Source organism: Puma concolor, chromosome B1, assembly GCF_028749965.1.
Source record: "Puma concolor isolate L17-30 chromosome B1, mPumCon1.1.hap2, whole genome shotgun sequence".
NCBI lineage: Eukaryota > Metazoa > Chordata > Mammalia > Carnivora > Felidae > Puma > Puma concolor.
Genome location: NC_141670.1, coordinates 32963471 through 32979603, shown reverse-complemented (window position 1 = coordinate 32979603; position 16133 = coordinate 32963471). Strand labels below are relative to the sequence as shown.

Here is a 16133-nt window from a genome sequence, read left to right as displayed (position 1 = left end):
TTAGTCATCCAGGATTCCTCTTGTCCCGAAGCTAGATCTGCAAACTGTGCATATGCTTCAAAGTCCAGCTGTAGTAACACCCCAGGCGGTTTTCCCGGGGCAGCCCTGCCCAGAGTCCCCCACTCCGCTACATCCCTTCATGCCCTCCTTACATCTTGCGTAAAGCCCTGCAGTTGTGATTCAGGTCACAGGCACGTCTTAAACAGCTCCCATGCTCCGGGCACTGTGACGGATGTAAGTAAGCGTGCAGCAGTGAACAAGAGAAGCAAGTAGCCAGCCTCGCGGAGCTGACCTTCTACGTGTTTGTTTATTTGTGTTATTTTACAAGGATTCCATGCGATCGGCAGTTGAGCAGAGCGGACCTTCTACGAGGATCCGTACGTTTTGCTCATTTATCTTTAAGCCCCAGCTCTCCTGATCAGAGAACGTCCGATTCCTTTTCCGACCTCCACCCGCGGCCGGCACGGGACTCAACACACCGAGCTGGGTCTGCGGTGTGGTGTCGTTACATAAATAGAGGAGAAAGCGGTTTCAAGAGAGAGGGAGGTTTTCCGGATCGTTTTCATTCAAAGAAATGGGAAGCAAGTGAATATATGATACAAACAAAGAAGCAGAGAAGGGAGGTGTGAAAGGGACGCTAGGAATACTTGGTATTTTAATAAAACTATCTATCGCAGTGGTTTGGCTATTTGAAGCAATAGCCGGGAGTTTCGGAATGTCTATCACGAGGATAAAGGCTCTGTAAAGACAAGCTGAATATTGCTAAGGTAGAGCCGAATGAGTAGAACATCAAATCACAAAAAAAGAAGAAAGGAAAAGTAAGAACACGTGTCTGCGAGGTGCTGTTTGCTGTGCCCACCAGCCCACCTAATGCCTGTAAGGGATCTGTTCTTTTTTTTCTTCCGTGCGGGAACACGGGAAGTTCAGCAAAGGTAAATGATTGCCCAGAGTCACACGTAACAGAATCAAAGTATTGAGTCCCTGGGTGGGTCCACTCCTTCTGCCAAAACACCACAGACGGGGGCTCGACCAACAGACATTTATTTCTCATGGTTCTGGAGATGGCAAGTCCAAGGTCAGGGGGCCGGTGCGGTAGGGTTCCTGGGGAGGGCGCCCCCTCCTGGCGTGAAAACAGCTCCTTGCTCTCTGTCCTCACACGGCCTTTCCTCAGTGTGTGTGTGGACAGAGAAAAAACAATCTGTCTGGTGTCTCTCCTTACAAGATCAGGGCCATGCTTTCCGGTCATACTTGCCTCCCCAAAGCCCATGTCTACGTACCATCACATGAGGGTTTAGAGCACCAGCATATGACTTTTGTGGGTTGTTTAAATTATAAAAAAAAAAAAAAAAAAAAAATTTTTTTTTTTAAGTAATCTCTGTGCCCAACATGAGGCTTGAACTCACGACCCTGAGATCAAGAGTCACATGCTCTACTGACTGAGCCGGCCAGGCACCCCCAGCATATGGCTTTTTTGTTTTGTTTCGTTTTAATAAAGTATTTGTTTATTTGGGGGGGAGAGAAAGGACAGAGAGAGGAAGAGAGAGAATCCCAAGCAGCCTCCGCACTGTCAGCGCAGAGCCTGATGCAGGGCTTGAACTCACAAACTGTAGATCACGACCTGAGCCAAAATCGAGAGTCAGACACTTAATCAACTGAGCCAGCCAGACGCCCCAACCCTAGCGTATGACTTCTGAACACAAACATTCAGTCAATAGCAGTCTCCTTGACTTGAATTTCTTAGTGTTTTTCCTCCTACACAGAAGGTGGCAAGAACTTTGAATTTTTGCCTTTTACTTCCCATGCATGTGCCTCGTTGTCCTGGGCTACCCGATGTGCTCAGTGTCAGGACTGAAAACTCATGCCAGGGGCTTTCCTCCCAGAACTACGTGGAGTTGGTAGCCCCCTTGATCTTAGAGTGCGCGGACGATCTGGGCTGTTAGGGGGGGCATCCTTCCCCTGCCTCCCGAGGCTCATCTTTGAAATGTGACACCCAATCATTTTCAACGGATTCCTGAGTAGCAGTGTCCTTATCATTCTGTGAGATTCTTTTTCCCTTTTCGAACAAGAGATTACTTTGCAGGGAAGAGCCGGAATGAGATTTAAAGAGAAAACTCACTTGTCCAAGGTTCTTTGCGGGAGAAGTGAAGCTGAGTCGGAAGAAGTTGGTGTCGATTCCCGTGTTTCCCCCTCAGGGTCCCACGGCGATGCACGTCCAGCTGATCATGGAACGGCTGCTGAGAAGGATCAACAGGACCGTGATCGGGATGAGCCGCCAGTCTCCGCAGATCGTGAGTGTCGCTACAGGGGACCCACCACCGCTACCGCTTCTCAGTGTCCCACCTGCCCTTTGGGGGTCTTCCGGACCAGTGTCTTGGGGCCGGATTCCCACAGACCCCTCTCATGGGTCACAAGCTGTGCCTGCATGCCGTGTGCCCTGAGGAAACGGGGGGGGGGGGGCTCTAGAACCTCACAGCCCTCCCCGTCGGGTGACCTTGTTTCTAACCGCCAGCGGATCTTGATTGCAACACTGATTTTTCTCTTGAGGGAAAATGATCCAGCAGGGGTGGGGGAGAAGGGAGGGTAATGGGGGGAGCATTGTTGGCGACCTTGTAAACCCGACAGTGCAGGTCCGTTCTAGAGGAACGATTCTCATATCAGCGATGAGACAGAGCCTGTTGCAATATGTTCCAGCAGATACTGAATCAGTGAGCACCCTGGGTAGGCAAACTCAGCCCCCATTTGAGCTCATACTCTTTGAATATTTGTTTAATATTTCATTTAAGGAAAACCTAAACCTTGGTGAGCAGGCGATGAAGGGTGTTGGTGGCTGCGTTCAGTGCTTCCTCTGTTATCGCAAGTAGTTGTGTTCTAATTCTCAGTATGTGATGTGCACGCGCCGTCTGGATCGACCCTTATTGGAGTGATAATAGTAACACTATTTAGTACTTCCCGCTGTAGTGATAATTAATAGAAGTGGTCATTAGCTGTTTTTTTTTTCAAGTTTTTAACATTTATTTATTTTTGAGAGACCGAGTGAGTGGGGGAGGGGCAGAGAGAGAGAGGGAGGCACAGAATCCGAAGCAGGCTCCAGGCTCCGAGCTGTCAGCACAGAGCCGAACACGGGGCTCAAACTCACGACCAGTGAGATCACAACCTGAGCTGACGCTTCACCGACAGAGCCACCCAGGTGCCACTGCAGCTAGTTTTTTTTTGTGGTTTTTTTGTTTTTTTTTACCTGCCAGAAATTATTTTAAGCACTTTACGTGTCACTGAAAGCTCACACACCTCCTACAGGGTGGTTCTATCATTAGCTCCATTTTTCAAATCAGGAAGCATTGCAGAGAGAGCTTAAGAAACCTGCCTGAGGAGCTCCTGGGTGGCTCAGTCGGTTGAATGTCCAACCCTTGATATATAGGCTCAGGTCATGATCTCTCGGTTTCATGAGTTTGAGCCCTGGGTTCTTCACTGGCAGTGCGGACACTGCTGGGATTCTCTCTCTCTCCCCCTCCCCCGCTTGCCCTGTCTCTGTCTCTCTCAAAATCAATAAATAAACTTAAAAAACGTGTAAGATTTTCCTGAGAAGGGAAAATTTGAACAAAGACTTGGAGAAGGTGGGGGGGGGGGCAGTGTGAAGGTGTGGGGAGGGGCCTTCAGGCAGAAGCAGTGGCCAAGGCAGAAACCTTAAGATGTCCCTTGTAAGCTTCAGCTTTGGCGACAGAGCTGGTCCAAATAGGGATACAGAGACGTGCCTGCTAAGATTAAGACTCAAGGCGATCCGAAACAGGATCCAGGTCTTGTACTAAGGTATTAATTGGTAATTAATTGTTCTTGCCACGCCATTGCTGCCACATATGTGAAGAACATATAAAGAAAGGCAGTTTGATAACTGTGTTGTTCATCTCTTCCGCTCTTGCTATTTCTAGGAAACCCGGGAACCTTCACAAAGTTTTAACAGAAGTCACAAACAGCTTATTAAACTAACCGGTTTCAGAATAAACAGATAATATTCAGCGGCCTTTCTTATAACAACGGTACCTATTGAGGGATTATAAAGGAAGAATCTCATTTAATTTAGTCGCAAAAATATGAGAGTGAAAATAAAGCCAGATGGGGCGCCTGGCTGGCTCAGTCAGAAGAGTATACAACTCTGCATCTCGGGGCCATGAGTTTGAGCCCCACGTCATATGAATAAATAAGTAAAAACTTTTTAAAAAGTAAATAAATACAAGACACACATAAATGAAGAGCCACATAGAAGTAAGAGTGGAGGGGACTGTGCTGTCAGATTTGAAAACATAATGCTACAATAAAAATAGTGTTGGACTCATGGAATAGAGTACATACATCAACAGAACAAAACTGAGAGCATTTAAAAGGAGACTTTAGATTATATGACAATTCTATTATTTCTTAATAAGGAAAGTGGAGATTTTTTTTTTTTGACCATGAATTCAAAGTTTTTTATTTTTTATTTTTTTAAATTTTTTAAATTATGTATTTATTTATTTTCTCAATATATGAAATTTATTGTCAAATCGGTTTCCATACAACACCCAGGGCTCATCCCAAAAGGTGCCCTCCTCAATACCCATCACCCACCCTCCCCTCCCTCCCACCCCCCATCAACCCTCAGTTCTCAGGTTTTTTTGTTTTTTTTTTTTTTTTTTTTTTTAATTTTTTTTTCAACGTTTATTTATTTTTGGGACAGAGAGAGACAGAGCATGAACGGGCGAGGGGCAGAGAGAGAGGGAGACACAGAATCGGAAACAGGCTCCAGGCTCTGAGCCATCAGCCCAGAGCCCGACGCGGGGCTCGAACTCACGGACCGCGAGATCGTGACCTGGCTGAAGTCGGATGCTTAACCGACTGCGCCACCCAGGCGCCCCAGTTCTCAGTTTTTAAGAGTCTCTTATGCTTCGGCTCTCTCCCACTCTAATCTCTCTTTTTTTTTTTTTTTCCTTCCCCTCCCCCATGGGTTTCTGTTACGTTTCTCAGGATCCACATAAGAGTGAAACCATATGGTATCTGTCTTTCTCAGTATAGCTTATTTCACTTAGCATCACACTCTCCTGTTCCATCCACGTTGCTGCAAAGGGCCATATTTCATTCTTTCTCATTGCCACATAGTACTCCATTGTGTATATAAACCACAATTTCTTTACCCATTCATTAGTTGATGGACATTTAGGCTCTTTCCATAATTTGGCTATTGTTGAGAGTGCTGCTATAAACATTGGGGTACAAGTGCCCCTATGCATCAGCACTCCTGTATCCCTTGGGTAAATGCCTAGCAGTGCTATTGCTGGGTCATAGGGTAGATCTATTTTTAATTTTTTTGAGGAACCTCCACACTGTTTTCCAGAGTGGCTGCACCAATTTGCATTCCCACCAACAGTGCAAGAGGGTTCCCGTTTCTAGGAAAGTGGAGATTTTTAATAAATGTTACTTGGAAAATCTATGAACAACGTGGAAAAAAATTTGCCTTTATTTCATGCTATAACCAAAAAAAATCAACATCAGATGGAATGAAAGGTCAGTGTAAAAAAAAGTAAGCACTAAAGCAGCTAGAAGAAAACATAAATTAGTCTATACTTTAAAAAATTATAGTATGGGGCACCTGGGTGGCTCAGTCGGTTGAGTCTCCGACTTCGGCTCAAGTCACGATCTCACGGCTGGTGAGTTCGAGCCCCGCGTCGGGCTCTGTGCTGACAGCTCAGGCCTGGAGCCTGCTTCAGAGTCTGTGTCTCCCTCTCTCTCTCTGCCCCTCCCCCACTAGTGCCCTGTCTCTCTCTGTCCTTCAAAAATAAACAAATGTTAAAAAAAAATTTAAATATACATATAAATTGACAAAAATACTAAGCTATTCAGTCCCTTTCTCCCTGGCACGTCCCTAATCACACGTGCGTAACATGCCAGAAGTAACTGAAAGATTCTGGAGCTGGAAAGACCGGGAGCATTCATTTCCCTCTCTGCTCATCCACTCTCAGTTTTATGATCTCTTTTTCCTCCTTGCATCCCTCCACAGTCCGATTTGTGCCATTTCACACATTTCTGAATGGACTACAACTCTCTCTGTCTCAAAAAGCAACCCAGGGTCCCCAGGTCGTTTGTATTGTAACTCGTCGTCTAGCTGAGACCTTAGAGTCAGTGTCCATCGACCTACAGGTCTCTCTACAAGCCGTACTAGCAAAGGGATGAATAAAGCCCTCCACATTCCTTAACTGAAACCTGGAAGGAGATCATTGTCAGCAGCAACAGCAAAGCGTGTGCCTTGTAGACCGTCAGGGCGCAGAATGTTGCCAGTTTGGTAGGGTCCCTGTTTTCCGGTAACTGGGTGGCGAAAACCAAAGTACGTGCGCACGGGTCTTGTTTTGCCAGTCGGTGGCCTAAGGCTTCTGGATTTGTGTTTCTTCTCTCCTTCCAGGGGGGTTTTGTGGCCTGTATGATTGCGATTCTGCAGCAAATGGACGACAGCCACTATAGCCACTATATCAGCACTTTCAAAACCAGACAAGACATCATTGTAAGTTGTCTTCCTCGGGGCCTGGTAACTTTAAGTCTTCTTATATTCGGCGCACGCACACCCGGACGGTAACCCACACTGAGCGTGTGATTCCCTTCCCACCTACCTCCAGTGCTGCATGTCTGTCCACAGTGATGGAAAGGAACAGAAAGGAAAGGGTGGATTCTCACTTTCTGTCTGTGATAGGTTCTGGAGACTACAAAACATGTCCCAGGAAGCCCTCACTCAGCCTCCCAAGTCTCTTGGATTTGGAGAGAACCCTTATCTAGAAACATGTAAAAGATCCTTTTTGCTCTCAGAAGAGAGGAGTACCTCATCTTCAGGGACAGCGGTCACGCCCTGGGAAGGATTCTAGGAGGCAAAGACGTGTACAGCACTGTGTCTGTGATGTGCCTGCTGCCATTGTTTCCAGTACTTGCTGGAAAGGGAGACAAGAAGAGGGAATGCTTGCCCCTTAGAATGTCCACAAGGTATCCTAAGCTGAAAACATTCCATTCTCTTTTGTTTTCAGCGAGAAAACCGTTCTCGCGATGACTGTTTAGCAGGCCGCCGAAGGTGGCTGCTTCCCCAGGATCCTTCCCTGGAGGCAATTGTTAGTGGCCGTTCAAACATCCCTGAACGTGTCGCCTTAATCTTGTAAAGCGGTGGGCTGGACACGGCGGCGTCAATAACCCAGTGTCCCTTTGCCCACGTCCTTGCGGCGGCCAGTCTCTCACGATCAGTGCTGTAGTCTAGGCTCTACATTGTCTACTCTCTGTCTCTGTTTTACTCGTAGTATGTGGTCCGTGCACCCAACGATATCTAGCTCATTCTTGGCCAATCGACTTCCTTCATGTGAGGCCCGCACGATGGAAAACCACACAAGGAACTGCACAGAAAGTGCGGTGCAGTCGCAGGAGTAGTAGATTCAGGGATAAACTATGTCACTTAATCTGGAGGCTTCCATGAGCCTCCTCTTAGGCCATACTCTGCCAGGCAGCCCATAGCGTACAGGGGCCCATAGCGTTAGGCAGGTGTGGCTGCAGAGACCAAGTGCGAGGGAGTTAGGATGAGAGGAGGGCAGGGGAACGATGGAGGCAGATGGTGTAGTGGGTTTAAGAACACAGGCTTTAGGGGCGCCTGGGTGGCTCAGTCGGTCAAGTGTCCGACTTCGGCTCAGGTCACGATCCCACGGTTCGTGAGTTCGAGCCCCGCATCGGGCTCTGTGCCGACAGCTCAGAGCCCGGAGCCTGCCCCGGATTCTGTGTCTCCCTCTCTCTCTCTCTGCCCCTCTCCCGCTCCCGCTCAGTCTCTCCATCTCTCAAAAATGAACAAACAGGGGCGCCTGGGTGGCACAGTCGGTTAAGCGTCCGACTTCAGCCAGGTCACGATCTCGCGGTCCGTGAGTTCGAGCCCCGCGTCGGGCTCTGGGCTGATGGCTCAGAGCCTGGAGCCTGTTTCCGATTCTGTGTCTCCCTCTCTCTCTGCCCCTCGCCCGTTCATGCTCTGTCTCTCTCTGTCCCAAAAATAAATAAACGTTGAAAAAAAAATTAAAAAAAAAAAAAATGAACAAACATGAAAAAAAACAAAAACGAAAAACAACACAGGCTTTAGAGCATCCAAATCTGGGTTTGAAATCTGGCTATTTTACTTCCTTCTATGAAATTTTGGGCCAGCTATTAAATGTCACTAAAGCTCGGTTTCTTCATCTGTAAAGCTAGTACCTATGTCGAGGGTTAATGTAAAGGATTGAGTCCACGCCTGGGAATTACCTAGCTTTGTACTTGGCAGGTAGTTAATGACTATGAGGACTAGCTATAATAATGACTTTATTATTATTATTGTCATGTAAGATAAAGTTGACATAAAAATAGTTTAGTGACGCTAAAAATTTCCCTCAGAAAGCAGGTGGAACAAGGGAAGTTCTAGTAAATTCAGGCTCTTGACAATTTGGTGCTATTAAGTAGGCCAAAGAACAGGTTTGCCTTGTGTTTTCTAGAACAATGGTAAGCTCTTCCCTCTGTGTCGTTTTTTTTTTTTTTTTAATTTTTTTTTTTTTTAACGTTTATTTATTTTTGAGACAGAGAGAGACAAAGCATGAACGGGGGAGGGGCAGAGAGAGAGAGGGAGACACAGAATCGGAAGCAGGCTCCAGGCTCCGAGCCATCAGCCCAGAGCCCGACGCGGGGCTCGAACTCACGGACCGCGAGATCGTGACCTGGCTGAAGTCGGACGCTTAACCGACTGCGCCACCCAGGCGCCCCATGTGTCGTTTAACTAAAAGAGGATTCTTATCCCCATGAGAAAACTATGGTCATCAGGGGTAAGCCTGCAAGGGACAGCTAAGCCTTTTGGTGTCCAAGGGACTCCTTTCCCTTCCTCCTGCTACCTTCTGAGGAAATCACTTGGAAGACTTTGGGAATTGGGAGATAAAGTGAGATCTGGGATAACCTATGAATTGTCTCCATTATATTATACTGTCACTGTTTACAATTAATTTAGATTATCAAGAGTTGAATGTAGAATCAGCATCGGAAGTGGATAACTGGGGACATCTTGGGTGGCTCAATTGGTTGAGCATCCAATGATCTTTCAGTCACAAGATCGAGCCCCACAGCCAGCTCTGCGCTGAGTGTGGAGCCTGCTTAAGATTCTCTGTCTCTGTCTCTCTGTCTCTCTTTCTCTCCCTCCCTTCCTTCCCCTCCTTCTTGCCCTCCTTCCCTCTGCCCCACCTCCCCTGTGTGCGCTCTCTGTCTCTCTCTCTCTCTGAAATGAAAAATTAAAATAAAAAAAAATTTTTTTAAGATTTATTTATTTCTGAAAGAGCACAAGTGGGGAAGAGGCACAGAGAGGTGGGCAAGGGTGGGGGGTGGGGTGGGGGAGAGAAGATCCAAAGCTGCGCCGACAGCGGCAAGCCCAATGTGGGGCTCAAACTCACAAACTATGCGATCGTGACCTGAGCCAAAGTTGAATACTCAACTGACTGAGCCACCCAAGTACCCCTAAAAAATTTTTGTTTTATAAGAAGTGGATGACTGGCATTTAAACTTAATCCTTTCTTCACACACCATGAATTCATACTGATTTGAGAGAAAGAGTTAATAGACTAGTTAATGCGTTGTGGGTATGATGAAGAGGGGCACCTGGGTGGCTCGGTCGGTTGAGCGTCCGACTTCGGCTCAGGTCATGATCTCACAGTTCATGAGTTCGAGCCCCGCGTCGGGCTCTGTGCTGACCGCTCAGAGCCTGGAGCCTGCTTCGGATTCTGTGTTTCCCTCTCTGTCTCCACACCTCGCCCACTCACACTCTGTCTGTCTCTCTCTCTCTCTCTCTCAAAATAAATAAACCTTAAAAAAAATTTTTTTTAATGTATGATGAATTTTATTTTATTTTATTTTTTATTAAAAAAAAATTTTTTTTTAACGTTTATTTATTTTTGAGACACAGAGAGACAGAGCATGAACGGGGGAGGGTCAGAGAGAGAGAGACACAGAATCTGAAACAGGCTCCAGGCTCTGAGCTGTCAGCACAGAGCCCGACGCGGGGCTCGAACTCACGGACCGCGAGATCATGACCTGAGCCGAAGTCGGACGCTCAACCGACCGAGCCACCCAGGCGCCCCAAATGTATGATGGATTTTAAAACTCAGGAAATATGTCTATGATTTGAGAACCAAGGATAGAAAAGTTTGACTCTCCGTTGAGCCAAAGGAAGGTTCAAGGGTAGCCCAGACCTCAGAGCCAGAACCCTTCCCCCTCCTGTGCTGTGTGGCCGGAAGTTAGCCACCCTGCCCACCGTCCCGGAGGAACATCCTTACAAATGGAGCCCAGGCCGCCTGCTTCCCCACCACTGTGAGCCTCCTGCTGCGTGATGTAACTCAGAAGATACAACTGTGCCGTTGGTGCCGGAGGAATTGGCCCGGATTCTCATCTCAGGAATCCGAGTGGAAAATATCTAAATTTAACCAACTAATAAATACAAAGCTTGCAAAACTTTTTAGCTTTGAATTTTAGCTCGAGTCGTTCTATTCCTAAGCTGAGTTTTGCTCCCAGCACCCCCCCCCCCCCCCCCCCCCGCCTTTGAGTAGAAGAGCTCTTTTTCAGACATCGCGCTCTGTGTTCTTTTGTTATTAGTTATTACCATCATTGCAGGGCGTGGCTGCCATCTCTTTTTAAGGGCCCTTTAGGACCCTTCCCCCCAAGCTACCCATGGGAACATTCCTGGAATAGGAAGAATCCTGACTTTGCTTTTTATTTATAGCGGTTTTGTTCTGTTCTAATAATAATAAAGGAGGATTGGACTCAAGAGTTATCAGCAGTCTCACCATTGTTGGTAAATTCATTCTAAGTGCGGTAGATCTGTTCCATCGACGCTTGGCAGGAGAGGACTAAGGCATTATGGATCTAAAGTTGGGGCCCAAAACCCCAAGTTCTCTTCCCCGCTCTCCCACTTCCTAGTTTCTACGGCCTTAAGTCTTTCACTTTTTTCACAGGCCTCAGTTTTATCAGTTATAAAATGTGGACAACTGTTTTGTCCTTGTCAGATCCCTAAAAACCTTATTAAAAAGGTAGGCTGTAATTTCGGGCTAGGGCCATTGTGTTCTGATGGGGAGCTCCCTCCAGTCACTTTTTCCACAACTGCTCCTTTGTTCTCTGCAGGATTTCCTCATGGAAACTTTTATCATGTTCAAGGATCTGATTGGAAAGAATGTCTACGCCAAAGACTGGATGGTCATGAATATGACACAGAGCAGGTAAGACAGCCCCAGGGCAGGGCATGAGTCATTTGACTCTGAACTACTTGGCTTTCTTGACCAGGTATGGGCCCTCCCATAGAGTGCTATTAAATCTCTGCGGCCCATCCATGCTCCGTAGAGCAAGAAGCCTCCTGTTTCTGGATTGCCGATTCTTTGCTCACTTCTCACCTGAGGCTCTCTGCTCAGGTGTGGTCCCCTCATTGCCCAACTCCTGTCATCCTCGGCTCTCCCCCAGTGCCCCTTGGTGGCTCTGCACCACCCTCATCATCATGACATTCAGGGCCTCTGCAGCCTGGTCCGCTCTGCTTTTCTAGCCTTGTCTTCCACGATTTCCCTCAGTAGCACAACCTGCGCTCCAACCGAACTGGCTTCTCTCTGGTCCCCAAACATGTGCTGTGCTTTCCTTTGGGCGGCTGCTTCCACCTCCAGCGCCTTCCGCATGACCTTTGGCTGTCAACCTGCCACCCGTTCCTCAAGGTCCTTCTCAAATGCCATCTCCAAAGGAAACGTTTCCAACCTGGATGTCGCGTCCTCTTCCTTTTGATTTCCCCGTAACTCTTTGACACCCCCTCCACAGAATTTTCCGTGTTCTTTGTTGGGTCATGGTCCTGTTCACAGGTCTCAGGTGACCCCCACCAAGTGGCAAACTTCTTAAGACGAGAAACCCTCTCTTTCAAGGCAGACCTTAAGCCAGTGCTTTCCAGTTGTTGGACCACAATGGAATGGAAGCAAAAAAACTGCATATATATATTTTTTTTCCATAGTTTCAGAATTTTATTTATATACATATGTATAATAAGATTTCAGAATTATATATTATACATATAATATTAAGATTTCAGAATTTTTTTAAAGAACTAAATAAAGTAAATCATTCTAAGAGCTGTTAACTCTTAGAAAAACCCTTCCCAGCTATGTACAGATTAAAGAAAAAAAATCGCATCACAGTATCACCAGACTTGGAAAGACAGGTGTCACAGTAGAGTGCAAGAGCCCTGTCTGAGGCTCAGGAGACCTGGTTAATCATCTCAGCTCTACCCCTAAGTGGCTACATTGTGGAGCAGCCCCCAGTGGATCTCATAGACCATTCTAGAAACTGAACAGTGCCATCTCCAGACTGCTGTGTCATTGGTTTCTGATGACCTCAATAGATGTAAAGGTCTTATGCTGCAGAGCCCAAGTTTGGTTTGCTTTGGTTTTTAACATAGATGGGAAATGTTTTAAAGACAGAAAGGTGCTTTCTTTATCTGGTGTTTTCTCCCTCAGGGTTTTCCTTCGTGCTATAAATCAGTTTACTGAGGTTCTCACAAAGTTCTTCATGGATCAGACAAGCTTTGAACTTCAGGTAAGCATGGCTACTCACATCATTATTCCTCAAATTCTCAGCCACAGCAAGAGAACTGTTGCATTTTGGAAAACGTCACTTCACATTTTATCATTTTCTTACTGTTTTTTTTTTTAAAGATCTAATCTTTTTTTTACTTTTTAAAATATTTATTTTTGAGAGAGAAAGAGGGAGAGACAGAACACAAGTCAGGGAGGGGCAGAGAGAGAGAGAGAGAGAGAGAGAGAGAGAGACATAGCATCTGAAGCAGGCTCCAGGCTCTGAGCTGTCAGCACAGAGCCCGACACGGGGCTCGAACTCTCGAACTGTGAGATCATGACCTGAGCTGAAGTGGGGCACTTCACCGACTGAGCCACCCAGGCGCCCCTATCGTTTCCAGATGCAAACAGTTTTCTTGTTTTTCTCTCCTTTCCCTAAAGCGCACATTCCTGTCACTCCGTCCTTTAGACAGTCAAGTCGAGTTTTTTTCTTCTTTCCGTAAAAGTAATACAGGTTAAAAAGAAAAAAAAAAAGTAGCAGCAGAAAACAGCAAAGCAAAAAGAACATTGAAAGACAAATAGCCCTACCTTCTGTTGTTAACATAACACAAATACATGCACACTTGTGCTTGCTGCTAGGCACACAGATATTTCTCTGCCTACAAGTGATTTGGTTTCTAAGGAGAGGTTTCTGTACGTGCTTGTTTGAAAATCCAAAGTGAGGGCAAATCAGGTGCCCGCGAGCTTCATCTTCATTCATTCATTCATTCATTCATTCGTCCAACAAATGTTAGACGGCACAGGGTGCCATTTTAGGCCCTGATGAAGCCAGACAAGTTCCCAGCTCTCATTCCAGCAAACGTTTTGTTGGTGATACGCTTTTGCTGTGTCATGGGGCTTCGTTTATAACTGTGAGACTTTAAAAGTGGAGACTCATAAGAAGAGAAAGTTACATGTGCACTTACATATACGTGGATATGTGTGTGTGTGTGTATCTGTGCCAAAATGGAACACATATATTTGCTAAACATAATATATATATATATGTATGTGTATATATATATATTATATATACACATATATATATACACATACATATATATATACAGACATATATATATACAGACATACATATATACAGATATATGTATATATATACACACACACACACACACACACACACACCAAAACGGAATCACGCTATGCAGTTCTTTGGCAACCTGTTAATGTAATTATTTTTCTCTCGTCTTTTCAATGATATTAAACACTTCCACCGTATTTTTAATGGCTGAATACAGTCCGTTGCATGGCCGGGCCATGATTTATTTAACCAGATTCTTCTTAGGAACGTTTAGATTGCTTCCATCTTCTGCTATTTAAATAAAACAGTGAGGGCCTTCCTTGCTTTAAATATTTTTAAATACCCGTCATTATTTTGCCAGGATAAAGTCCTAAAGTATTTACTATTTGAGAAGTTTGGCAGAATTTTAAGGCTCTTGATACACGTTGCCAAACTGCTTACTATAAATAGGTGCATTTACTGGCAGCGGTTTTCCTTTATCTCAGGAGTAAAGACCAATATGATAGTCTGGATTTTTTTAAAAAAGCTTAATATTACTATTAAGTGTTAAAACTATTCAGGGTTGAATAAATGAAACCCGAGAAAGAAAAAGGAGCCTTGTGGATTTTATTTTGTTTTTCTCATTAGTTTCTGCGAGTGAATTTCTACCATGTGGCGCGATCTTACCCTGACCCTTATTAATGTTACTTTCCATTGCTTTTCACCCACACCGTTAAATTTGAGCAGCTCTGGAACAATTACTTCCATTTGGCGGTAGCGTTTCTCACCCACGAGTCCCTTCAACTTGAAACCTTCTCTCAAGCCAAGCGCAACAAAATTGTCAAAAAGTAAGTGTCCCCTTAAAACTTGCTTACGGTTGGGAGGATGACTCTTCCATTTGTATTCAGAGCAAGAATTTTGGTATCCCAGAAATTAACTGGATAGAGTCCCTCCCCGGCCCCCCACCCCTGCAAGGTGTTAGCGAGATAGGTTTTTTTTTTTTAATTTTTTTTTTAATTTCAAAAATGTTTTTATCTATTTTTGAGAGAGAGAGAGAGAGAGAGATCAAGTGTGACAGGGGAAGGGCAGGAAGAGAGGGAGACACAGAGCCTGATGTGGGGCTCAAACTCGTGAACCCCGAGATCATGACCTGAGCTGAAGTGGGACGCTTAACTAACTGAGCCACCCAGGTGCCCCATGAGATAGGTCTTTTTTTTTTTTTTTTTTTTTCAACGTTTATTTATTTTTGGGACAGAGAGAGACAGAGCATGAACGGGGGAGGGGCAGAGAGAGAGGGAGACACAGAATCGGAAACAGGCTCCAGGCTCTGAGCCATCAGCCCAGAGCCCGACGCGGGGCTCGAACTCATGGACCGCGAGATCGTGACCTGGCTGAAGTTGGACGCTTAACCGACTGCGCCACCCAGGCGCCCCGAGATAGGTCTTAATGTAATTATTTTATAGGCTTTAAATTTCCTCTGATTCACATCTCTTTTCTCAAGGCCCCCTTCATTTTCCCATCAACCATTGCATTTTTTTTTTTTTTTTTTTTTAACTGGAACTTGGAGAGGCACCAAGGCTTGCCAGGACTCCAGTCTCCAGCAACAGCTGCCCACCTGCTGGCAGCTTACCCAAATTGCAGGCACAGCACCCCTCCCACTCAGGCATCACAAAGCAAGGTCCTCTGGCCCCACTGTTTTACCTCTCAGTCACTTCAGCAGAGGAGCCAAAACTAACACATCACCTAAAAAGGCCCTCCACATTCCTGGCTGGGGATTCAACAGGGACATATGTGCAAGAGTGATGAGAGATTTAAGGAAGTTTTTCATTGCTTTCCTTTCCGGTCTGTTTCAGAGTTCACAGGGAGCCTGGAAACTCAAGGCTGTGTAGTTTAATACAACGCGAGAAATTTACCATTGAAAGGCTGCGAAATTTGAGTTCTGATCCCTTGCTGGGATGTCTGGGATTCTAGGCAAATTATCTACCTCTGGGTTCTCCCGAAAACACTGAGATTGTTGGCTAAGAGACTGAGATTTCAATCTCAAAGATAAGACTAAATCAGGTTTTGTAGATTTCCCTGCAGCAGGTATGGAGAAAGAATTGAGTTTCAAGATGATAATACCTGCATCTCCTTCTTTAGATTATCTTAAATGACATAACGTCTTTCAAAGATGGATTTGATATTGGTCAAACAATCAAAAGTGAAGTTAGGTGACACCAAGTCTGATAAATAAAGTGGCTAGTTAGGCTTAATAGCCTAAGGGTTTTGATCAAAGGGAAGTCTCTGTAAAATATATATGCATATGGGCAAAGATGTACCTTGGGAAAACATTTTTATTAATGTTATACCAACACGAATTGTTTTTTTCCTCAGGATTTCTCTTATTTTCAGTAGAATTAGCATCAATAGCAGTATTAACAAACAATGGGAATACTTATCATTTATTCTTTATTATGTGCCAGACATTAACTAACATCCGCTTACCCAATGTA

General features: G+C 45.4%; 1 protein-coding gene across 5 annotated transcripts in view; it reads left to right on the top strand.

Annotated features, from left to right (window-relative positions):
* The window catches only part of DOCK5 (dedicator of cytokinesis 5), a 222953-nt gene that overhangs the window by 156448 nt on the left and 50372 nt on the right, over window positions 1–16133 (top strand). For all 5 annotated transcript variants that reach the window (XM_086703428.1, XM_086703427.1, XM_086703426.1 and 2 more), the window contains 5 exons: window positions 2193–2288; window positions 6425–6523; window positions 11161–11255; window positions 12525–12603; window positions 14389–14489. In XM_086703428.1, the coding sequence (XP_086559554.1) occupies window positions 2193–2288; window positions 6425–6523; window positions 11161–11255; window positions 12525–12603; window positions 14389–14489 (470 nt within the window). The remainder of the gene's footprint in view (window positions 1–2192; window positions 2289–6424; window positions 6524–11160; window positions 11256–12524; window positions 12604–14388; window positions 14490–16133) is intronic.